The sequence below is a fragment of the Gorilla gorilla genome, chromosome 8 (assembly GCF_029281585.2).
Source record: "Gorilla gorilla gorilla isolate KB3781 chromosome 8, NHGRI_mGorGor1-v2.1_pri, whole genome shotgun sequence".
In the NCBI taxonomy this organism is placed as follows: Eukaryota; Metazoa; Chordata; class Mammalia; order Primates; family Hominidae; genus Gorilla; species Gorilla gorilla.
The window spans coordinates 61,338,014-61,364,994 of record NC_073232.2 but is presented as its reverse complement, the minus strand read 5'-3'; the positions used below and the strand labels follow the sequence as shown (position 1 = coordinate 61,364,994).

General features: G+C 35.0%; 1 protein-coding gene across 1 annotated transcript in view; it reads right to left on the bottom strand.

Moving 5' to 3' along the window:
* Positions 1-26,981, bottom strand: part of PCDH15 (protocadherin related 15) — a 1,796,064-nt gene that overhangs the window by 489,140 nt on the left and 1,279,943 nt on the right. Inside the window, exon 11 of the mRNA XM_055352068.2 lies at positions 18,693-18,863. Within this exon, the coding sequence (XP_055208043.2) occupies positions 18,693-18,863 (171 nt within the window). The remainder of the gene's footprint in view (positions 1-18,692; positions 18,864-26,981) is intronic.

The following is a 26,981-nucleotide window of genomic DNA, read 5'->3' as shown; positions in this document are numbered from 1 at the left end:
CCAAAAGTGAGCCCTGGGCCCTGAATAAAATCTGGAGGCATTATTAAACCTGGCAACCTTGGTGTTCTATAATAGGGACCAAGAGGAACCGGCCCAAAAGGAAAAGCGAGATCAGAGAAAGGCTGCAGCCTTAGTCATGGCCCTCAGACAAACCTACCTTGCTGGTTCAGAGAGGACAGAAAATGGAGCAGGCCAATCACCCAGTGGGGCTTGTTACCAGTGTGGCTTGCAAGGACACCTTAAAATAGGTTGTCCAGTGAGAAACAAGCTGCCCCCTCATCCATGTCCACTGTGCAGAGGCAATCACTGGAAGGCACACTGCCCCAGAGGGCAAAGGTTCTCTGGGCCAGAAGCCTCCAACCAGATGATCCAACAACAGGACTGAGGGTGCCTGGGGCAAGTGCCAGCTCATGTCATCACCCTCACTGAACCCCAGGTACGTTTGACTATTGATGACCAGGAAATTGACTTCCTCCTGGCCACTGGCATGGCCTTCTCAGTGTTAATCTCCTGTCCCAGACGACTGTCCTCAATGTCCGTTACCATCCAAGGAATCCTGGGAGAGCGTGTAACCAGGTATTTCTCCCACCTCCTCTGTTGTAATTGGAAGACTTTGCTAAAGGTAGTAAGTATGCTTATCTAATCCTACATGCCCATGCTGCAATATGGAAAGAAAGGGAGTTCCTAACCACTGGGGGAACCCCCATTAAATACCACAAGGAAATCATGCAGTTATTGCATGCAGTGCAAAAACCCAAGGAAGTGGCAGTCTTATACTGCCGAAGCCATCAAAAAGGGGAAGGAGAGGGGAGATCAGCAGCATAAGCTGCTGGCAGAGGCAGGGAAAGACCAGCAGGAAGGAAAGAGAGAAAGAGACAGAAAGTCAGAGAAAGAGAGAGGAAGAAACAGAGAGACAAAGAGGAGGAGACAGACAGAGGAAGAGACAGAGACAGAGACAAAGAAGGAGTCAAAGAGTGAGAGAGAGGAAGAGACAGAGAGACAGAAAGTCAAAGAAGGAAAGAGAGGAAGAGACAAAGAGGGAGTCAGAAAGAGAAAGACAGACAAAGAAGAGAGAGACAGACAAAGAAGAAGTCAAAGAGAGAGAAAGAGGGAGATAGAAGTAGTAAAGAAAAAACAGTGTAGCCTATTCTTTTAAAAGCCAGGGTAAATTTAAAATGTATAATTGATAATTAAGGGTCTTCTCTGTAACCCTATAACACTCCAATACCACCTTGTTGTCAGTGTAAACAAGGGTGTAGCCCAAAAGCACTGAAGCTACTGACAACCCATAGCCTTCCTATCAAAAATCCTTAACCCAGCAGGTTTCCAAACAGGGATCTAAATCTTAATGAACCATACAAAAGGTCCGACCAGATCTAGGAGGAACTCCCTTCAGGACAGGAGGATAGATGGTTCCTCCCAGGCAATTAAGGGAAAAAGACACAATGGGTGTTCAGCAAGTGATAAGGAAACTCTTGTAGAAGCAGAGTCAGGAAAATTGCCCAGTAATTGGTCTGCTCAAAGGAGCGAGTTGTTTGCACTCAGCCAGATCTTAAAGTACTTACAGAATCAGGAAGGAGCTATCTATACCAATTCTAAGTTAATATGGACTGAACGAGGTTTTCATTAATAGTAAAGAAAAATTATAATCCCAAGCTTACAAGGCTTTCAACTAAAGTTTGCTAAAAGTTAACAGTGTAACATGTGTTATCCTGCTACCACACACTCTTAAAGGAATTCTCAGACAGTTTGCAAGAAATAACGAAATCTATCCTTACTCTACAATCCGAAATAGACTCTTTGGCAGCAGTGACTCTCCTAAACTGCTCAGGCCTAGACCTCCTCACTGCTGAGAAAGGAGGACTCTGCACCTTCTTAGCGAAAAGTGTTGTTTTTACACTAACCAGTCAGGGATAGTAAGAGATGCTGCCCAGCATTTACAGGAAAAGGCTTCTGAAATCAAACAATGCCTTTCAAACTCTTATATCAACCTCTGGAGTTAGGTGACATGGCTTCTCCCCTTTCTAGGTCTGGTAGCAGCCATTTTGCAATTACTCACCTTTGGGCCCTGTATTTTTAACCTCCTTGTCAAATTTGTTTCCTCTAGGATCAAGGCCATCAAGCTATAGATGGTCTTACAAATGGAACCCCAAATGAACTCAACTAATAACTTCTACCGAGGATCCCTGGACTGACCCACTGGCCCTTTCACTGGCCTAAAGAGTTCCCCTCTGGAGGACACTACAGCTGCAGGGCCCCTTCTTCGCCCCTATCCAGCAGGAAGTAGCTAGAGTAGTCATCGCCCAATTCCTAACAGAAGCTGGGATGTCCTGTTTAGAGGAGGGATTGAGAGGTGAAGCCAGCTGAGCTTCTGGGTCAGATGGGGACTTGGAGAACTTTTGTGTCTAGCTAAAGGATTGTAAATTCACCAATCAGTGCTCTGTGTCTAGCTAAAGGATTGTAAACACACCAATCAGCACTGGGTAAAATCGCACCAATCAGCACTCTGTGTCTAGCTAAAGGATTGTAAATGCACTAACCAGCGCTCTGTAAAATGGACCAATCAGCAGGATGTGGATGGGGCCAAATAAGGGAATAAAAGCTGGCCACCTGAGCTGGCAGCGGCAACCTGTTTGGGTCCCCTTGCACACTGTGGAAGCTTTGTTTTTTCACTCCTCACAATAAATCTTGCTGCTGCTCACTCTTTGGGTCTGTACCACCTTTAAGAGCTGTAACACTCACTGAGAAGGTACGTGGCTTCACTCCTGAAGTCAGCGAGACCACGAACCCACCGGAAGGAAGAAACTCCAGACACACCATCTTTAAGAGCTGTAACACTCACTGTGAAGGTCTGTGGCTTCATTCTTGAAGTCAGTGAAACCAAGAACCCACTGGAAGGAACAAATTCTGGACACACAAGTTCCTAGGCCTCATCCAAAACATTAAATCAGACTCTTTGAGGTAGAATAAGACACATATTTACAAGCTAGTTATGCAAGTTATGATCCAGGTAAAACACCAATTGATTGTATCCAAAATATAAGTCTTCTATCATTCTGTTGTACAAAATGAATGAAATCTCTAAAATATGTCTTTAGGAACCAACACAAAGATAATCCACTGTACTAAGTTTGTTTTCTGGAAAACAAACTCTCGGGTAAATTTGCATGTATGATGTTTATAAGGGAATTAACTTTTAATTAATTATGAGAGGTGAGTTGAAAAGAAGTACAATCCAGGCAGAGACAACAAGCCCACAGAATATCTTAAAAGGAATGGCTTCCTGAGTTCTCATGCATTGAGGCTAGATGACTGGGCCTTGATATAACTCTCTCCAGCCCCACTGACCAGCCATTTGATACTATGCTTCCAGGTGATGAATTTGTGTGAAATGGTTGTCTTTAAATGAAGGGCAATTCCTCAGGAGAGACTCAAGTAATTTTTGCTAGCCAGCAACATTCCGAGCATGTGGGGATGAAGGTAATTGAGAGGGGAGAATTCATTGCCTCAATGGTTACACATGTAACACTTCATAGCACCCACCACATCTATAAGAGCTAATATATTTTTTCTGGGAATTTCTTTACTGTCTTTTCTCATTTATCTTTATATATCCCTTACAAGTCAACAAAGAAATACTGCAGTGATGGTTATAGTGACTACATTGCGGTTGCTGGCTGTTTTTTTAGTGTTTAAATTAAATAATATTACCCTTAGGAATAAAATGTAAAACCATTTTTTAAAATTCCCATCAAAATCAACATAACATACTGTTTGTGTTAGTAACAGAAATATATTTAACTGCATAGATAATAATGAATAGCAGTCTGGATTTTCAAATAAATTATTTCAAGATGATATTTACTAGGTTAGATACATGTACCCTAACTCCCACCCATTCACTTCCTAGAAATGTGTTTTAGGTGATGTTATTTAGGTGGTAAAATCAGGTCAATAACTCCTACTGAATCCTTAGATATTATGTGTTGTACAGGGAAAATGTAGTATAGGTAAAACTTGTGTGAGACACACTTTGTTGTTTTAGACTAGATTGTAAGTTCCAGCTGTGTCTGAATGTTTGTGTTTCCCCAAAATACATATGCTGAAATCCTAACCCTCAAGATGGCGGTATTAGAAGGTTGGGAGGTGATTACGTCATGCGGGGTGTTAACAATAGTTCCCTTAATAAATGAAAGGCCTAAGAGAGACCCGTCGCACATTCCACTATTTGAGGACACCACTAACTGTGAGCCAAAAGCAGGACCTCCTCAGACATCGAATCTACTGGTGCCTTTATCTTAGAATGCCAACCTCCAGAACTGTCCGAAATAAATTTTTAGTTTTATAATTGCCTAGTTTGTGGTATTTTTTATGGCAGTTGATCAGACTAAAACAAATGTTTACTCTGTTGTGATCAGATAGTTTATATAACTTACCTAACACATAATAGGTACTCTAGTAGGTCGCTCCTCCTTTGACCTCAGACCTTTCCATTTGAGAAATTTTACAACTTTATTTCAAAATGCATTCAGTCTACTTTACAAAGTAAAAATACAAAGGCCTCTTATCATGATGTGATTATTATGCTTTACAAGCCTATATCAAAGTGTTTCATGTACCCCATAAATATATACACCCACACATATTAAAAATTTAAAAAGTGAATGTTATATACCTCCCCACTTCCTTTACAAAACTTAGCTCAATTCCATCTGGATAATAAGAAAAATAGGAAACTTTATTGAATAATGAGTCACTTCTATGTGTAATTTCCACTGCTAGTATGAGCCTTCAGAAGGGACTGGCTTTAAGAATTGGTACAGTTCTTGACTGAGAGAAACTTCCACCACCTAGCAGATGGGGCAATAGATTACAAGGGCAATTATCACTCAGATAATTGCTGATAAGGTCAAATTACTGCTGTCACTTTATTCTTAATCTCTGTATGCATTTTTTTTTTTCTAAAAGAAAACTGCATATATAATTCTACAGACCAAAAATATTGCAAAAAATATGAGTTTATATGTCCTAAGAGGGTTCCCCAATTATCATAATTGTTTCAAATGGAAACAATTTCATATTCCATATGTACATATATATAAAAATATATATATATGTATGTGTATATATATGCATATATATACACACACATACACATTTCTTTGCAGATGTTAGTATGTGGAAATGTATTGCTATATAATAGGGACAATAATTAGAACTCAAAATCTAGAGTAATGCAACTGAAAGTCACATCATGCATGTATTACAAGTAAGATACTCTGCAATGTATACAAGAGAATGTAATTTTTAAGGACCAAATGTGTGTTATTAATCAGGTATATGCTCTGTAAACACTACGTGGTATAAAATTGCTTCTCAACACAGGAAATATTTATAACCTAAGTATACAGTCCAAGAAGTACTTTATTTCTGACACTTCATACCAAAGCAACCAGACTGACAAATAAGCATTCTGAGTAAAAGCAGTGTTTTAAATAACTTTTGAACCCAATGCATGCATGCAAGGCTGATAAATGCAAACCCTTTTACATAATACTCAAATCATATTAAAGAGATGCTTCTTGACAGAGATATACTTAAACCATTCTACATTTCTCCTTTTTGTTCTCCTGTGTGAAAATGTCACCTTAAAAGCAATTTTTTAAGAAACAAGTGCTGTTTCATTTCATGTCTTCAGATACATTGTCTGCCCATGTTTTAGTGATTAGGAATTTAGAGGTTTTTGGATGTTTATTACAACTCTTTGACTTACCAGTATAAATATTTATCATACCAATAATATTTATTCTTTGATTATCTTGACATGGAGAGGTTTTTTCAATTTTATTTAAAAGAGCCAGCTGTTTTGTATATTATTTACTCACCTATATCATTGTTTCCCGTTAAATTAACACTGGCATAAGCCAGCTGCAAGTTGCAAGGAAATCGCACTGAAAACAGAGCTACTATAAATTGTATTCACCTCTATATACCAACAAAAACAAATAAAACTTTTTGATTAATCTCTATGACTTTGTTGTTGTTTAAAGCAAACCTACATTAGGAAGAGTCGTCAGGAAATTTGGGAAGTTATATTGTTTCCTGAAACCTGGTATTGATTGATGAGAGTGTACCAATGATTGCAAGTTCTGAGAAAAGAGTTTTACACAAAATGAATAGCAAAAGCTTGGGCATGAGAACAAACTTAGAATGCCCAAGGGATAGGAAAAAACGTCCTGGCAGCAGAGCAGCAGATAGGCAGGAATTGAATCATGTGTACTTTGGTAAGCCATACACGGGCATTGAGAATTTTATTCTTACCACAGTTGGAAGTCACTGGAATATTTTAAGCAAGAGAGTAACTTGAACTGATTTATGCTTTTAAAAGATTACCCTGATTGGCTGTGTGAAAAATAAGCAATAGGGAGCAAAAGTAGAAACAGGACAGGAGATGACAGTGGCTTATGTATAAGATTTCTTCTAAAGATCTTGAAAGCATCATGAACTAACATCACTTGGGAAGTAGATAAATTCATTGCTGTGTCCATAGTCTATTTATTTCCCTTTTTTGTATGTATTTGCAGAATATATTAGAAAACAAAGTGAAATTCAAGGAAATCACTATTAGGGCTGCCTACAAATCAAGTCAGTTTAGAGCTATTATAGTTGAGTAGTAATATTCTTTCAGAAAAAATCTTAATCATAAAGCCCAATACATATACTATGGCTTCTTAAAAGTAAAGCTGCAAAACTGCTTGTGAACAATCTTACAGCTATATTTATAACTTTTTAAAGTGTTATGTACATAATTTCTTTTCTGATGACCTCATTGAATTCAAAACCATCTTTTAGCCACACATAAGCCCCAACAGTTAAAACTATTAAAATGCATTAGCATGTCCTTATTTGTTTTAATCAAGAAGAACTGAAATAAGGAATATGTAACATAAATTTAGTTTTGCTAACAAAAGAACACATCAGAGAGAAATATATCTCCTTAGAGAGGAATATATTTTATCTAGGTATTTTTTTTAAACAGTGAAGCACTTTTTAAAAAATACTGTACACAGAATTCCAAAATATGAAACAAATAAATTAAGGTACCTTTATACAAAGTCATTCTATGCAGCTATTATAAAAAGTAAAATATATATGCATTGACAGGGAAGTTTTAATTTATTCCATATAAGTAAATATTAATTGAGCATTTTATATTTGAGGCATCATCCTGTTTGTGATAAGATAGCAAATGATATAGGGAAAGTCTCTGTTTTCAGATGTTTTTATATTTTGAAGGAAGTAGACAAATATTAATCAATTCAATGAATATGCAAGAAATTTCCACATAGTAAACTAATCTGCAGAAAACAAAGTCATGAATTATCTAATTATTGAGGGAACCTATTATAGACTGTGTTATTAGGGAAGCCTTTTTTAAGGAGGCATATATGAGGGAAAATCTAAATAACTAAAGGAGCCAGCCATAGGAAAATATCAGAAGAGAATATTCTGGAGAAAAAAATGGCACACAAAGACATTTCACCTCAGCCAAAGAATATGGGATGATAAAGGACAGAAAGAAGACTAGGAAGCAGGAGGAAGAGAGGTAGTGGAAGCAGATGGGATGAGGCAAATGAGACAAGATAGTGTAGGACCTTACAGGTCATGGTAGAGGAAGACACTTAGATATGATTACTTAATAAGAAGCTATCATAGCACTGAAGCATGGAAGAGATATGATCTAATGTCTATTTTTCAATGCCATTCTGACCAGATTTCGGGCAAACCTGGTAGACACCCATAGTAAGACTCCAGGAAAAAAAAAGTTTGATGGTTTGATTATATATTTGCTTTAAATATTTGGCTTTTCAGCTGCCTTGCATCCATTTCCCTTTAACAATTTATCTGTTTTTAAATTAATGACCTTTTCTATTAGACACACTTTCATCAGGGGCCCTGTATTGATTGGTATCTTCCAGAGAAACAGAACCAATAAAACGCGTGCGTATGTATGTATGTGTGTGTGTTTCTCAGAGAGAGGGAGAGAGAGAAAGATAATTTAAGGAACTGGCTCATGTGATTGTGGAGTTGGGCAAGTTCAAAATCTGTAGGATAGGCCAGCAGGCTGGAGACATAGGGAGGAATTGTCATAGTTTGTGTCCAAAAATAGTTTGCCAGAATCCTCAGTTTTTTGAGGGAGGTCAGTCTTTTTACTTAAAGCCTTCAACTGACTGGATGCAGCCAACCGATATCATAGATCCAAAGTCTAGTGATTTAATGTTAATATCATCTGAAAGCATACCTTCACATCAATGTCTATATATATTTGACAGATATCTGGGTACCATGTCTTAGCCAAGTTAATGCATAAAATTAATCATCCCAGGCTCCATTCCCTCTGGTCAAAGGGCAAGCATGTGATTCAAGCTAGGTCAATCAGTTGCTCTCTCCCTCAAATTTGCACTGGGTTAGAAAGACAAAGAACTACATCCTGTCTATACAGTCATGCCAAAACACATGATCCATCTCCAACCCCTAAAACACATAGGTATGGCTTTTGTTCTCAACCTTCAGCTCCTAATTCCTTTAAAAAGTATTCTGTGAGGCCACAGTGAATCTTCTAATAGTTTACTTTTATGTAGGCCAGAGTCATTTGGCTTGTTTGAAATTAAATATATATATATATATATATAATTGCTTCAGTCAGGCTCCAGGTACTTGGAAAGACATTCCTCAAATTAATAATGGTTATCCTGGGGACTGGGCTTTGAGGATTGAGGATTTCTGATTTTTAATATGTGTCTAATCTTTTTAAATGTTTCTGTATAATTTATAATTAGCAGCCAATTATTTTATAATTAAAGTAAATCCTGAAAAACTTTCTACATTAGTGTGTGGAAAAACAGCAGAATTGCCAAATTTATAGGGCGAAGAAGTCCTATGTTTACCTACAGGGGAAACCCTGAACCACCACAGCCCAACAGGAGGCTCTGTGGGACAATTTGGAAAACATTACTATAATCTATTGTTTTTATATTTATTTAGAAAAGAAGCAAAGGGAGCAAGATACCTCCCCGTCTGACATTCAAAATTTGATTCACTGATATATTTTGGCTCGCAGTATCACCTTGTGGCATTTGGCATCTGCTGCTCCCCCTCCCCAAAGTCATAATATACTGCATAATTAATTCAGCACAAGTAGTGACAATGCCAACTGTTTATTTAAAAAGATACCTCGACTGTTCTTTTGAATAAATAGATTGCATTCCTTTAAAAATCCAAAATAATACTGAATTAATTAGAAGTAGTGCAATCAGAATAAATTAGGTCCTATCTACATACAACTCAGTTTTAAAGCTAGAAATTCAAATTAATAACTAATTTGAATTAGCTACTTCTTCCCATGTGTCTCTGAGTAAACACCAAGCCAGACGAAAAATTTTCATTGCCAATAATAACAGTAACAATAGCAAATATTGTTAAACTCTTACTATTTGCTGATAACTAGTTAAGCATGCTTCATAAATCTTTTATAGTAGTCATGAAAACCACATATCTGAGCTATTACCCTCATTTTGTGGATGACAAGTTCAAACTGAGTTTTAGAGACATTAAGCAACATACTCAACATCACACAAGATTAAAATTCAGACTCTGAGTGCTTACAAACTATCTTACATTGTGATAGTAAACATCTTTGCAAATTTTCCCTCATAATTGAGTAAGCCATCAGAGTTTCAGAATAAATGTGTGGGAAAACTTATAAACATCAGGGACAAGCTTAAGGACTTGACATCTTTTACTTTTGTGTGTGTTTCACAGAAAAAAATAGCTCAAAGGTTAATTTAAAGTAATACTTTGAACAAACTCCTTAACAAGAAGAGTTAGACTTAATACTTGTTATTCAGCAGAATAGTGACTTTGTTCATACAACTAAACTAACGAACTCAATTCCTCCTTTCGACTGTTTCTTTTTTTTTGCCTACTTAATAGTTATTTTATATCTGTTTCTTATTATTTATTTATTCCACTAAAAATTTCAATGTCTTCATATTATCTATAATTGGTGCTATGGTATATTACAGTTGAATATAGTTGAACCTGTTCAAATACATTTTGACCAATGATAAGGAGAACCAAGGATTCCTTTGCTTTCATATTACTTCACACATGACTTTTTAAAAATTTTACTTTAATTTCTGGGATACATGTGCAGAACGTGCAGGTTTGTAACATAGGTATACACGTGCCATGGTGGTTTGCTGCACCCATCAACCCATAATCTACATTAGGTATGTCTCCTAATGCTATCCCTCCCCTATTCCCCGACCCCCAGACAGGCCCCCATGTCACACACCACTTTTAGAATCACAATACAATTTCACATTCAGGACAATACTTGCTGAATTTTAGTTTGTGTTTGTGTGCGATTGTTGATGGGAAGAACAAAATGGCAGTCACATCATATGTTGACTCTAGATGTATTATTTATCATTTGTTTCTTCAAAATATTTTGACAAACGATCTTCGCATTAAAAGGTTGTGGGCAGTTTGGGAGCTACCAACTGTTTCCCTCTTCATTCATCGCTTTGCTGGCCCCAAAAGATATCCACAGAAAAAATTTTGAAAGTGATTGGCCAAGGGACTCAGTGAGAATATACTTTAATATTTAGAACACTATTAAACAGAAAAGGAGACATTATTAACAATATGCTGGGACAAGAATTATAATCTGGGACTTTCTATGGCAAATGGGATATATGATTACTTGGTCTAGACTGTATAAAATAAATAATATATTTGGATAATCTACAATTACAATAAGTAATTATACACACAAACATATATAGATGTACATACACACACACACACACACACACACACACACACACACAGACTTCACATATGTACCTTTACAACCAATATACTTTAATTGAGACTGAGAGGACAAGAGCCATGATTATTCATATTTATATTCAATGACTTATTACATAATAAACATATTTTGAAAATTTGATGAGTTAATTCAATTCAAAATATGCAAAAAATATCAGGCTGGGCACGGTGGCTCATGCCTATAATCCCAGAACTTTGGGAGGCCAAGGCAGGTAGATCATCTGAGGTCAGGAGTTCGAGATCAGCCTGACCAACATGGTGAAACCCTGTCTCAACTGAAAAAATACAAAAATTAGCTGGGTGTGGTGGCACACGCTGGTAGTCTCAGCTACTTGGGAGGCTGAGAGAGGAGAATCATTTGAACACAGGAGGTATAGGTTGCAGTGAGCCAAGATCGTGTCACTGCACTGCCTTGGTGACAAAGTAAGACTCTATCTCAATAAAAGAAAAAAAAATACTGTATATTTGCTATGTGAAGCCAATGGGTTTCAAGTTAGGATATAATGACAAAGAAGTTTAAAGAATTCATAGCATAGTGAAAGAAAAACATTCATAGTAAATGAACACACTGTAATGAAGAGTTTAATATTTATAGTAGGAATAAATGGGATCACAAAGAGAAACTATTAGTTTTGAGGATCTATCATTTTAGGTTAACTGATATGAACCTTCAATAACAAATGTGTGCTTAACATATGAAACAGAGAGAAAGTAGGGTAATTCTCAGAGAAGTTCAGGGTCATATGTGATGTTCTGTGTGCCTAGACAAGTTGTACTATGTGTGTTAGAAGAGATGAGACTGGAAAGTGGTCAGATATAAGTTACTTTGAATGATAAGATAAAAGCCGTGGAATTCATTTGGTGTATGATGGAAAACACTGAACATTTTTAAACATCAAAAAATCAGATCAGTGTTGTATTGAAAAACAAAAACAAAAACAACTTTGGCTTTATTGTGATGGTGGTTAGAGGAGTGAGAGACTGGAAGCCGGATGCCGAGTTTAGAGTATGTCTTTAAATAGATGTTTTGACAGTGTAGATAGACAGGTGTCAAACAGATTTGAGTAAGAGTATATAGGTAATGTAGAAAATGGCTTTGGAGATTGATTGAGTTTGGAATGGAGGTCATTGAAGTCTAGGTTCAAATCAATAATGACCCCAGGAGTAACAATACATAGTAAGTATGGATACATTAGAATTATATAGAAAGAATAATGAGGCATCTGCCAGAAACACAGTTAAAAATATCCAGAAAAAGACGAGAAACGCAAACTTGGAACTCAAGACAGATTTCAAGTTAGAAGACTTATCTACAACAAATACATAATCCCTATTTGAGGAAAAATAGAACTCTATATAGGTTTGCTCAACTCAATCTTAGTAAAACAATAAGGGAGAAAAAAAGAATTACAAAAGAGAGAAGGCTTGGAAATCTTTAAAATTTAATCATAATTTTAAAATAAATTTCAAAATAAATAAAAGTGATCAAAGATTTAAGAGGCGAAATCCAAGGCCACCAAGGGAATGAGAAAAAACGGTACTTCCATAAAAAAACAAGAGAGGAGAGAGTTCCCAGACTGTAATATATTTAATGTGAGGCTATGCCAAGAAGAAATGATAAGTGTTGTAGATCACTGAAAATCACCATTACTTTTCTGATAACTGAGAAAGCTTCCCCGGAGGGAGAGGGTACCATAGATAAACCAGAGAAGCTGTTTTTTGACATGAAAGCTAGATTTTTTAAGACAAAGGTTGAAGTTGAGATGTTTGTCACTAGAAATTATTGGGATCCAATCCAATGGTTTTAAACAGGGGGAGAGAAAAAGATGACCATGTTCAGTGAGCAACTGATGTTGAAATACTGAAAACCACATGGTGCAATAATTAAAGGAAGGTATACACAGTAAACGCATAGAAAATATGTTAATATATCATTCATTTTTCTGTCCAGGGATAAATTACACTGCAAAAGAAAAAACAGCCAACCAATCAAGCAAACACATAAATGTATGCTACTGTTCAATTGAAAAAAAATGCATAAGGATTTATCATGGTTTTATCTGTGCTTCATTAGAAAATAAAGCCAAGGATTTTATACTCCAAATTCTACAGACTTTTTTCATAATACCAGAAAACTTTAACTTTACAGACATAATAACTTTAAAAGAGTCGGAAATTAAGAATAAACATACATGATAATATATCTGGGCAATAATTTATTTCATCCTACTTGCCTAGCATCCTCAACGTAGTTTGGCATACATTAAGGTCCTAAAGAAATTTATCAAATTAATACTAAATTAGCAGAGTACTATGAATTGCTTTCTACCTTTGTAACACCAGATGTATATATTTATGTGTTCAATATAATATTAATCTTAGCGTTTGTGAAAACATTAATTTGCCAAAGAGAGTTGTTTATATTAGAAAACCATGTAATCTACATTTATAAAATCAGTGTATTTCTAAACAAGTGACTTTAAATTTTGATATAAAGCGATTTTTATTTTTATTATATCATAGTTCATGAGATAAATTTATTAATAGACTATATTTTTAAAAGTTTTTCTGAACTGACAAATTCTGCATGTATTATAATGGGGTTAGGAATGGTTTCTCAAGTCACAAATACCACCAAAGTAAGGAAAATTTCACATCAACATAGGTGAACAGGTGGCAAGTCTTTCAAAATTTGAAGAATTCTTTCAAGAAAGGATCAGCAAGTATGTAATTAGAGTCAACATGTTCTGTTTAGCTGACATTAATGCTTAGTTCTCACTCTGGAGAGCAAGATCTTATTGAAATTTCATGAAATTTTAGCAGAATATATAAAGGAAAATAGAAAAAGAGAAAATCAAAAAGAATAAAAGTACAGACATAAACACAGTAATTTGAATGTGAAGCTCAAAAACTAACTCCAGTTTTTATACCTAGTGTTCTAGAATGGATTCAAAATAACAATGTACATAACAATGTACATAAAAACCTGATGCCAGTACTAAGGATGATTTTATTTTCTAAAGATTGCCACAATAACATTTTCTTTTCCATATGCTCTTCTTATAATGTGACTTGGACACTCCTCATATAGGGAGGTGGAGTATGTTTCTACCCCTTGAAACTGGCAGAGATTTGACTACAACAGAACTGACCCTTCAAATTCCATAGCTAATTTATGAAAATTTCTGCCTAATTCTCTTGGGAAGCTTGTTGTGACAACCCACTGTCTTGCTGTGAGGAAGCCCCAACAGCCTATAAGAGGCTTCAGTGGGGTGAAAATGAAGCCTCAGTCTTCAACCCTGGATGAGCACCAGCCAACAGCCAAAATCAACTTGGTAGCCATCTAAGTTAATCATTATGAAAGTGGCACCCAGCCCTCAGTTGAAGTGCCACAGCTGATGCTGCATGGAGCAAAGATAAGATGTTTTCTCAAGTCTTGCTAAAATTGCAGCTTAGGGAGCAAATTAAATGATTGTAGTTTGAGCCCACTAAGTTTTGGTGGCCTGTTATACAGTGACTGATAATCTGACCAAGTGCCTAGGCTTACAAGTAAATATATCCATATTTTTGTACATGAAATAAAAAAATAAATATTTGCCATAATTACTTAAATGTATAAACCTTAAATTCTCATTTTTTCAAAGTATGTTAAGGAATGGCTCAATCTGTTAAAAATGATAAAAGGATCAAGATTGATCATTCCAGAATTTCTTCCATAATATTTAATTCAAAAAGCAAGGTTTTAAAAGAAAATAAAAGAATAATTGTTCAAAAAAAGATTTATTGATCTTCAGTTAAAGACCTCCCTTTTTTACTGGCAAGAATCCACTATCCTCAGGATCTTTCATGCTCTTTGCCCAAATACTACTTTACAAAGGATTCAGAGCATAAAAAATTTCTTGACTTATTTCTTCACCATTAGTTCATTATTCTCCTTATGTTAGGATATGCAATATTTAATATTGGATTGGGTTTGTCATCCGAAGACTGGATAAGTTTTATCCTTGGACTAGTTCTACTCTGAGTACTGATACTCAAAATATGAATATTATAGTACAACAAGGGAGAGAGTGAGGCATTCTGACCAAAAATTTGCCCATACTCTCTGAAAATACTTTTGGATATAAATATTTTTCAACAACTATGTCCACCTACAGAGTGAATCTCCAACTTAACCCAGGCTGCCAGAGCCAGAAAAAACCTGCTATCAATTTTTGCATGTAGAGCTAGGACTCAAATGTATCTTAATTTTATTTACTCTTCCTAAATTATATCTGTATCTATATACTTAAACTGTCTACCAAAAACGTTTTTGTGTATATTCAACACATGCAACCAGTTAATATTTGTGCAGAGCTTAGCATAGTTCATTACAAACAGAACATTCTATACAACCTCTCGACATTATGATCACTTACGTTATTACCCCAAATTGAAAGTGTAATCTGGTCTCTAGCACTAAACTGCATAGGAATGAGAGAGATGTTCAGTCTGTAATCTGGAGAGGAAAGGAAGCTCAATGATCCTTTATAAAATTAAGTTTGTACACTCTGCTTTTCAAGCAGCAGTCTCTACCTTCCTTTACTTCCCTCAGTGAACTAACTACTAGTAAACAGTCATCAGACTGACTCATTGAATTGGATTATTGCGGTTTCAAGGTATACCTTCTCTTGGGGTCCCACTGGTACACTAGCTGAATCTATTAACTCGGAAACATAAATTAATACTAAAAATATATTTTTCTTTTTCCTTTTTTATATTTAAAAGGATTTTAATTGGAAGTACACACACACACACACGCAATACAGAGTGCCATATTTGTATGGGGATGACTGAAAAAGATTATTATCAAGTATTAAATATTTGTTTCAGCATATTTGTTTTTTCACTGTTGTCTTTCCGAACAGAAATTTTTGAATGAAACAAAAATGCACATTTTAATACCAGCCCAATATACTTGATCCTTACATGTTTAAATTTCATGTGCAAAAAATGATTAGTCATAGAGCAAACCCACCCTCTTGTAGATATTTTAAAAGATAAATAAAAATGAAACTTTTTTTAAAAAAGAGTTATATTTTAGGTTCAGGGGTCCATATGCAGGTTTGTTACATAGGTGAAGTCATGTCATGGGAGGTTGTTATACAGATTATTTCGTCACCCATTTAGTAAGCCCAGTACCCAATAGTCATCTTTTCTGCTCCTCTGTCTCCTCCTACCTTCCAACCTCAAATAGACTTCAGGGTCTGTTGTTCTCTTCCTTCTGTTCATGAGTTCTCATCATTTAGCTCCCACTTATATGTGAGAATAGGCGGTATTTGGTTTTCTGTTCCTGTGTTAGTTTGCTAAGGAAATTAGCCTCCCACTCCATCTATGTTCCCACAAAAGACATGACCTCATTATTTTTTATAGCTGTATAGTATTCCATGTGGTATATATACATCATTTTCTTTATCCAATCTGTCATTCATGGGCATTTAGATTGACTCCATGTCTTTGCTATTGTGAATAGTGCTGCAATGAACATTCATGTGCATGTGTCTTTATGGCAGAATGATTTATATTCCTCTGGGTATATTCCCAGTAATAGGACTCTTGGATCAAATGGGAGTTCTTCTTTTAGCTCTTTGAGAAATTGCCACATGGCTTTCCACATGGTTGAACTAATTTACACTCCCACCAACAGTGTATAAGTGTTCCCTTTTCTCTGCAACCTTGCCAGCATCTGTTATTTTTTGACTTTTTAATAATAGTCATTTTGACTGACTGTGCAATGGTTTCTCATTGTGGTTTTGATTTGCATTTCTCTAATGATTAGTGACATTTAACTGTTTTTCATTTTTTTATTGGCCACATGTATGTATTCTTTTGAAAAGTGTTCATGTCCAAAAGAAAACACTTTTTGATGTTTTTATTTAATTCTTGTAATTTTAAATTCCTCATAGATGCTGGATATTAGACCTCTGTCAGATGCATAGTTTGCAAATATTTTCTCCCATTCTGTAGGTGGTCTGTTTACTCTGTTGATAGTTTATTAAGCTGTGCAGAAGCTCTTAAGTTTAATTAGATCCCATTTGTCAATGTTTGCTTTTGTTGCAATTGCTTTTGGTTCTTTGTTATGAAATCTTTGCCTGTGCCTTTGTCCTGAATGGTACTGCCTAGGTGGTCCTCCAGGGTTTTTCTAGTTTGGAGTTTTACATTTAAGTCTTTAATCCATCTTGAGTTGATTTTTGGTTATGGTATAAGGAGGGGGTCCAGCTTCAATCTTCATATGGCTAGCCAGTTCTCCCAGCACCATTTACTGAATAGGAAGTCTTTTTCCCACTACTTTTGTCAGCTTTGTCGAAGGGCAGATGGCAGTAGGTGTGCAGCCTTATAAAAATTATATTTGTCATCATTACTTTTACCAGTCCTTTCAAGTAAAATTTTTATGTTCACCATCTTTAATAGTTTGTGTGGGTTTTTTTTGTTTGTTTGCTTTTGTTTTTTGGGTGGTTTTTTTTTTTTTTTTTTTCCCCGCTGGGATTCAACAAAATAACATAATGGCATATAACTTTAGGTATTCTACATCTGTTTTGTCCAGTCAAGTTCTGATTAGGTTTTTTGCCTGCAAAAATACTTCATTTTGCTGAAAACATATTTTTATCCAATGTACATAACATTTATTTATTTTTCTCTCCAGCTGTTTTTTTTATTCATGCAAGTTAACTGGACCAGTGATCATTGCTGTGAGTAGACTCAAAAGTGATTCTCAACTATTTTAGATATACTGTGAGAAAAACCAATAGATGTATTAATATTATAGCACTGGATAAGCACTCTGGCTTTACATTTAGGAGGCATTCCTGTTCTATTCCTCAAAATCTCAAATAGATGACCCTCAGATCTTCAGTTCTCATGTATTTTGAGGAAAAAAAGTCAAGTAGCTTCCAACAAATTCTAACACTTTGAGCCATTTTGGGAACCCAGAGAGCTGATTGCTTTCCAGGGAAACAGCAAAAATATTGGTTAAATGGTTAAATCCTAGACCACTGAATTTTTAAAAACAGAATATGTGTATACACACACACACACACACACACACACACACACACACACACAAATACACTTTTTAGGGGAGAAATTGATATTTTTGCCTCAGCAGGATATCCATTTGCCTAAAAATTCTTATTCTTAGGTATGTACATCAATCATCTGGGGAGGTCCAGGCTGTGAAATCCAAACTGACAGAAATTTATAGCTCCATTAGCATTTATCAAAAATACAGGATTAAGTGTAGAAAATACGTATTCATGCTTCACCTTTCTGTATCTTTACTTTAAGAGGTAAGTATTTGTATTCAGTATTTGTTAGCTCCTACCTTCAAACAGCCAAACATAATCTCCAATAACATTTCAGAATTCTACTGGGCCAAAAATGTATCCTATTGACCTGTGTGTCCTCTGACTTAGGACTGCATGTTTAAATATGAATTTAAGAAAATGCTCCAGTGATTATTTGGAGTTTTTCAGAATGGCTAGTGAACTCCTTGGTGATTTATTGGTAAAAAAATAAAATAAAATAACCATGTTGGACTGTTGTTTCATAACATACTTTCTACTTTGTAAATTATATAATTACTCTTTGTGTTAAAAATGTATTCATACTCCCTGAAAATAGTTTTGGACATAAATATTTTTCAGTGTGCATATACTGAGTTTTGCTATTATAAATTATATGTCAACAAAATACTTGAACATGATCCCACTGGGTTTTAAAACATGCAAATAAAGGGAGAAAGATAAGAGTATATTTACCGGAGTTCTCAACTCAGGTATGGCAGCTTGATAAGTGAGTGGACGGCAATCACGAGTGTTTGGCACAAGGACACAAGGAAGAAACATTGGACCCAAGTCATCTCCATCCAGAACATCCACTGTGAGAGTGGTGGTGGTGGTTCGCCTCTCATTCAGATTTTGGGCACGATCCTGTTAGAGAGAAAAACAAACAACAGGTAGTTTATAGAAATTAGGCACAATGGCCAGGAGCAGCGGCCCACACCTGTAATCCCAGAATGTTGGGAGGCCAAGGTGGGTGGATCACTTGAGGTCAGGGGTTTGATACCAGCCTGGCAAACATGGTGAAACCCCGTCTCTACTAAAAATACAAAAATCTGGGTGTGGTGGCAGCCGCCTGTAGTCCCAGCTACTCGAGAGGCTGAAGCAGGAGAATCGCTTGAACTTGGGAAGCAGAGGTTGCAGTGAGCCAAGATCACGCCACTGCACTCCAGCCTGGGCGACAGAGTGAGACTCAGTCTCAAAAAACAACAACAAAAAAGAAATTAGGCACAATGTAGACTTAGTTTTCATTGAAAAAAAAAAAAAGATTGGTAAATCAACTTGCTTAAACCAACAGTTTTAAGTGGTTGAGTCAGGATGTAAACTGAGATCCAATTGTCTTCAAAGCAAATTTCTTGAAAGTATGTTACAGTAGTTAAGCTTTTGTATGTTAGGCCTTTACCTAACAGTTCACATTACTAGACAGCCTAACCATAAAGGTCACTCTCATCTCATTAGAGCATTTACTTTAGAAACCTTGTAATTGTAAATTCTTTCTCTGCGCCTCTGAGATGTTAATCTTTTATAAGCTGCTTGTCAGTTCTACAAACCAGGCCCATCTTTTTCATGCCCTGGGAGCCATCTCTTTGAAATGTAATAGTCAAGGAAGAAGCCCGTATTTCCCAGTTTCTGTGGGAGGGTAGGAGCCTGACTTCCTTTGGAGGCTTGCTCCAATTTCTAAAACTACTTTCTGTCATGAAAATTCAAGGAAATTTATTTTCCTTTGGGAATGCCAATTAGTAAACACATCTGGTCTGTGATTTCCCCCACACCCAAGTTTAACAGCTCTCCAGCCATTTTTTCTATTAGAGATCAGTTCAGATCTAGTCTGTATTCTGGTTTCTCTTCTCTATTGCAATAGCTGTGAATACAGTCTTCCTTATCATTTAACTTTGTCTAGTGCAATTTTGCTGTAGGAATACATTGTTACTAACTAAAATCCAAAGTTTCTTTAGATTTCCCTAGTTTTTACTTAATGTCAGTTTTCTGTTTCAGGATTCCAATCAGGATACTAGTCTGCATTTAGTCATAATGGTTCCTTAGGCTCATTTTGGCTGTGACAAGTTCTCAGACTTTTGTTTTTGATGACATTGACAATTTTGAGCACTGGATATTTTGCAGAATGTCCCTTAATGGGTGTTTATCTGGTGTTTTCCTCAAGATTCAACTGGGGTTATGTGATTTATGTAGGAAAACCACAAGTCAACTGCTATTTTGACATATTTATCAAAAGTATATGATTAATATGGCTTATCACTGTTGTTAACTTCATCACCTGGCTGAGGCTGTATCTAGTCAGTTTTCTCAACTATAAGTTTCCTCTTTCTTGTTTCCCTTTCATTTCTTTGGAAGGAAATCATGATGGACAGCACACACTTAAAGAATGGGTAGTAATTTTATTAGAAATGTAAATTGTTTATATTTATCTGAAGAATGTTTGTCATAGGACAGAAGAAAATAATATTGGACCTAAGTCATTTCCATGAAGAACATCCATTGTCAAGGGTGGTGGTGGTAGCATCATTCATTATGACAGAATCTGGAAATGTTTTTACTTTCATAGCATTTAGTTATTATTTTGAAGAACTATTATGCTTTTCTGCCTTTTTGAATTCTATTTTGTACAACATTGAAAAGTATACTTGCATGCATGTTCATGTAGCACTATTCACAACAGACAAAACTTGGGAAAAGCCCACATATTTATCAATGAATAAATGGATAAACAGATTGTGGTATGTACACACAATAGCATATGATTCAAGCATAAAAAGAAATGAAGTACTGATATATACAACAACATGAATGAGCCTTGAAAACATCATGTTTTCAAATAAAGAAGCCAGACAAAAAATAAGGTCACATATTATATGATCTATTTATATGCAATATCTGGCAGCAGTAAACATATTGGTGGCTACAAGGAGCTGGGGAGGGGATATGGAAAGCAACTGCATGAGTGGTGCCAGCTCTTTTTGGAGTGATTAAAACGTTTGGGAACTGGATAGAGGCGGTGGTTGTACAATACTGTGAGTGTACCAAATGCCGTTGAATTGTTCACTTTAAAATGGCTAATCTTATTTTGCTAATTTATGTTAAATAATTTTTAAAAGTAATTATACTAACAGACCTGTATTTTATTTTTTTTGTTCATAAAATGTCTTCCTTTGTGACAGTTCCCAGACATTAATATTTGCCTTCCAATTAAAAAAAAAGTCCCTCTTCTTAAGCATGGTTAATAGTACATTTTGGTTAAGCTCATTCCCAGTCTGGTTGCTCATAAAAACTTGTAAAGCAATGCTTGAGGGTAAAGTTTTAGGAAACACGAATTTCTGTTGGTGGAATTTTGTCAGTACAACCTTGTCTAGAATGTAATAACTTTGTGGTTCCAGGATTCTTTGATATTTTGGTACAGTATAAGACAGACTGTGATAAAATTATAGCTTAAAAAAACACAAAATGTTTAAATTTTCAAAGTTTCTGAACTCACTCAGATCCCTACAGGCACTATAAAGATTATTCAACCCTAAAGACATTTGAGATTCAACAAACAGAAAGAAGTCTTTTCTGAACTTCTTTTATGTCACTAAAAGCAGATACTTATGGGAGTGAGGCTGCCATGAATTCCCTCTCCCAAGAAAGTTTATGAAAATGAAGAAAAAACAAGGAAATCTATTCTTACCTACATAAACACGATCACAAGCTATTTTAATCTCCCCTTTGACTCCTAGAAACCTAGTTTTTCTTCCCTTAGAAGGCTCCTCCCTCTCATTGTGTTAAATATATACACCTTCTTCTTTAGCTGTTTAAGGAGCTGTGTATGTGCACCCCCATATGTATATCAACCTCCAGGCCAGTTGAAAAGTAGAGGAGGAGCAACATGTGGCATGTGAGATAATTTTGGTGGTTCACAAATTAACTTCATAAATTATTCTTAAGATGTATGAATTTTGAACATGTAGAAAAATATTAATTTAAAATAAACGTATGTGTATATTTTAAATTTTAGAAAAAAAACTAGCTCATCAAACTTGCCACTTTTTTAATACTGATCTTTTATTTAATTGGGTTATAGCTATGTCTACAATATATGAATTAATAGACAAATGATGTAATGATTTGTTCAGTCAGCATATCCTGAGTAGCTTCCAAGGGGCAGATTCCAATACACTGCTTCTGACGGTCTTAAAAAAATGATGAGGACATGTTTCCTCATCCCATTATTAAGAGAGTCATTTAGTACTGAAAATTACTAATGTTAAGATAATGTGACCTCATAAAGATTAGTAGGTTATATTTTCACATATATTTCCCTTTGTGTTGCATCATCCAGTGTTTTAAATCATTAAGTAATCTCATCTTCCATATTTCTAAAGTTATATTAAAGTTTAAGAACTAAAACAAATCTTTAAATTTCTAAATATATATATATATAAACTGGAAGCTTCTTTAATAGGGGTGGTAAACTTTTGTTACATTTATTAATGATTTTACATTTGACATTTTTTCTCAATAACATAAATAACATAAGTTAATAAAATGACATATTTAATATGTATTTGTAAATTTACTTGTGGCATTGGAGTTAATATTTGAAAATTTTTTTATTTATAAAATATTTATTTATTTATTTATTTATTTTAGAAATGAGAATCTCACTACATTGCCTATACTGACTTCAAAATCCTGGGCTCAGGTAATCCTCCTACCTCAGCCTTCTGAGTAGCTAGGACTATAGGTATGTGCCTGGCTTTAACCCACCATTTAAAATAATGATTGCTTATGAAGTTTTAAAAGATTGAATTAATCTAAATTTAATTTATGAAAATAGTAAATAGATAATAAATATTAAATATTTATAATATTTTAAGTGATACATGAATGTAGCATGCAGATATAAACACACATATATATGCATATATACACATACATGCGTATAAATGCCAGAGGCAATATTTCTACCCTTCCTTGTCACTCAGCCTTCTTTATATGTAATCACCAAATCACTATAATAAACAAATTTGAATTTTTTAATGTTATGTTTTCTTTCAGTCTGTCAGCATCAAATCTCTCACTATTATCTGCTTCTTTGGGTCATTGTCACTACTCCATAGAATAGATACCGGTGTGTTAAAGATAGTGTATTTACAGGAAGTGTATACCAAAATACATAATGGGAGCTTTTTCTCATATTGGGGAAAGATATTGCTTACAAAGTGTTGAGCTCTAAAATTTGTATTTTTAAGTGGGAAATAAAAATAATCCTGGCAAAACGATTGTGAGCAGAGATGTAGCAACAAAATCTACTAACAATTTCCACACGTGGGAATTCTCCCACATTTTATCACCAACACATATCACATAGGAAAATATGTAAAAATATGTCTCATGCAAACTCATAACCTGTGAGCCCATAATGGTAATGCTAATTCATGATGTTCCCCCAATTTGGAATCAGATTTGATCTTAAAATATCCATTTAAAAAATAATATTTCAGCAATTGAGATAAAAATCAAAACAAAAACAACAAAAACAGAAAAAACAAAACAACCTACACTTCTGATCTTTATAGTAATATACTACTGCTCAAGGCTCTTCTGAGTAAATGAAATAACATTCTAAATTGTGAGTGGTAAAAAATAAAAAATAACTATTTCTATAAACATTCCATATAATTTAATTATGTGTTTTCATTTATGTTATGTGATAATCTAATATATATTAAAATCCACAAAGAAGATCTCCTTTCTTCCCTTTCCCATTTTCATCTGCATTTCTCTTCTTTTTTAAAAAATAAGAATATATATTTAACTTTAATTATTTAAAAATAACAGGATATTACATTAAGTTAGGAAACTGTGATTCTAGTTGGCAAGCAAGAATATCTTTTAAAAAGTTAAACAAGTTCAACCACTACTCTGAACAGAATTGTGCCTCCCCAACCTCAAGCTAGAAAATCTATAGTAAATTGATATGTTTCTGGAAACACATAATGTTCCAAGATCGAATCAGGAAGCTATTGAAACCCTGAACAGATGAATATTAAGCTGTGATATTAAATTAGTAATAAAAAACTTACCAACCAAAGAAAAGCCCTGGACCAGATAGACACACAGCTGAATTCTACCAGACATACAAAAATTGACTCAAGATGAATTAAAGATGTAAATATAATACCTCAAGCTATAAAAATCCTAGAAGAAAACCTATTAAAACTCTTCTTGACATTGGCTTTAGCAAGGATTTCGTAATGATGATATCCTGAAAAGCAATTGCAACAAAAACAAAAACTGACAAGTAGCACCTAAACTAAAGAGTTTCTGCACACTAAAATAAACTGTCAATACAGTAAACAGAAAATGGAAAGAATGGGAGAAAAGCTATGCAAACTATGCATCTGACAAAGGTCTAATATTCAGAATCTATAAGGAACTTAAACAATTTAACAAGCAAAAGACAATCCCATTAAAATAGGGGCAAGGGACATGAACAGACACTTCTGAAAATAAGACATACATGCAGCCAACAAATATATGAAAACATGCTCATCAGCATGTATCATCAGGGAAATGCAAATCAAAACCATAATGAGATATCATCTCATACCAGTTAGAATGGCTATTATTAAAAAGTCAAAAAATTACATATACTGGTGAGGCTGCAGAGAAAAGGAAATGGTTATATGCTGTTGGTGGCTATGTAAATCATTTCAGACACTGTGGAAAGCAGTTTGAAGATTTCTCAAAGAATTTAAAACCAAGCTACCATTCAACCTACCAACCCCATTACTGGGTATATACACAAAGAAAAATAGTGCATTCTACCAAAAAGACACATGCATGTCTACATTAATTGCCATGCTATTCACAATAGCAAAAAACATGGACTCAACCTAGGTGCCCATCAATAGTGGATTGCATAAAGAAAATGTGGTGCATATACACCACGGAATACTACAAAGCCACAGAAAAGAATGAAATCATGTCCTTTGAAGCAACATGGATGAAGCTGGAGGCCATAATCCTAAATGAATTAATGCAGGAACAGAAAACTAAATACTACATAATATCAGTTTTTCAATGGGAGCTAAACACTGAGTGCCCAGGGAAATAAACCTGGGAACAATAGACTGTGAACTACTGGGGCAAGGAGAGAGAATGGATCAAAAAACTACCCATTGAGTACTATGCTGACTACCTGAGTGCAATACACCCATGTAACAAACCTGCATATGTACTCCCTGTGCTTAAAATAAAAGTTGAGGAAAAAAATAATGCTTCTATGAACATTAACCAGAGGAAGTTGGGTATTCTATTGTCTTGAAAACATTTTTTGTTTGAGATATTTGCCTAATATTTCTTATTTTTTATGCAAACCAGTAGACAGAATTATATCATCATTTATAGCCCCAAATGCTCATGTATCTTTAGTAGCCAAACACTCAGTAAATATTAGGTCCCATAAACCATCACCTGCTATCCTCCCATTTCACTCTCACTCCTCAGAAAACGCCCAAGAAACTTGCAGAGTTAAAACAATGGGGTTACAATTAACACTAATTCCACACATCAGTAGGAAGCAGAAGTGAGGGAAGGTCAGGGTAGGGGTTATTTCTGAAAAGTTGTTTACAAGGTTGAAATATAAAATATAGAAAATTAATTTTACCTATACAAATAGATATGTTTGCAATGCTTACACATTTTATTTGAATATTTCTGTCCATAAAGATAAAAAATTGAGCTAATAAAGAAATAGTAATATTATGATTTTTAGGAATTATATCTCGTTAGGAAAGATAGCTAGCATCCCTTCTCTAGATTTTGCTATTTGAGAAATATACAACACCCTTGCTATTCATAAAATAATTTAGAAATTATAAATTATTCTTGCCATGATTCTAAATTAAATTTAGGCCGGGCGCAGTGGTTCATGCCTGTAATCCCAGAACATTGGAAAGCCAAGGTGGGCTGATCACTTGAAGTTGTTAATGGTTTCAGACCAGCCTGGCCAGCACAGTGAAACTCCGTTTCTACTAAAAATACAAAAAATTAGCCGGGCGTGGTGGCACATGCCTGTAATACCAACTACTCGGGAGGTTGATTAGGAGAATCATGAACACGAGAGGCGAAGGCTGCAGTGAACCGAGATCACCCCACTGCACTACAGCCTGGGTGACAGAGCAAAACCCCATCTCAAAATAAATAAATAAATTATAAAATAAGTAAATATAAACTTTTTTCTTTCTGGTAATTAAGAAATCTTGATTAGAAAAGTGTTCTTAATATTTCACTCAGGATAACAATAATATAAAAGAGAGTTTGCTTTGAAGAAAAATGATATGTAAAGAGATTACTTTGATTCTATGTGAATTAGGGTAACATATCAAAGTTGAGGTTATAATAATATGTAGTAAATTTCAACAAAAAGAAAACCCATTTGATCTTTCATATCTCTAATTTTTTTTCTAGATCTACTCCCAAAATTTTTGTCTGGAATTAATCATTCCTTCATTATGTATTTATATTTGAAGTCAATAGCATGGGTGACAATATTGCAAATATTCTCAAAAAAAGATGTGACAGGGTTTTCTAATATGGGTCAGTCAAAACTCAATTACCTTAATTACGGATCATAACATGTAAACACGGATAAAAAGAAACCTCCAAAATACATGTAATTTGAAGGATTCTCTTCGAAAATCAAATATTTTTAACATAAGCAAAACCAGGTCAAAGCTGAGTAATGTTCAATAATTTGTCGTGATACCTGTAATTATTCTTTTAGAGGCCATATACTTTAAAGTCAAAATTGATTGCTCATATCTTAATTCTCCTTATGACTTCAAGATAATATATTGGTGCTTAATGTACATGACTTACATTGTGCATACCACCAACACAATATAAAAAACCACTGCCAGGTGCAGTGGCTCACGCGTGTAATCCCAACACTTTGGGAGGCTGAGGTGAGTGAATTGCTTGAGGCCA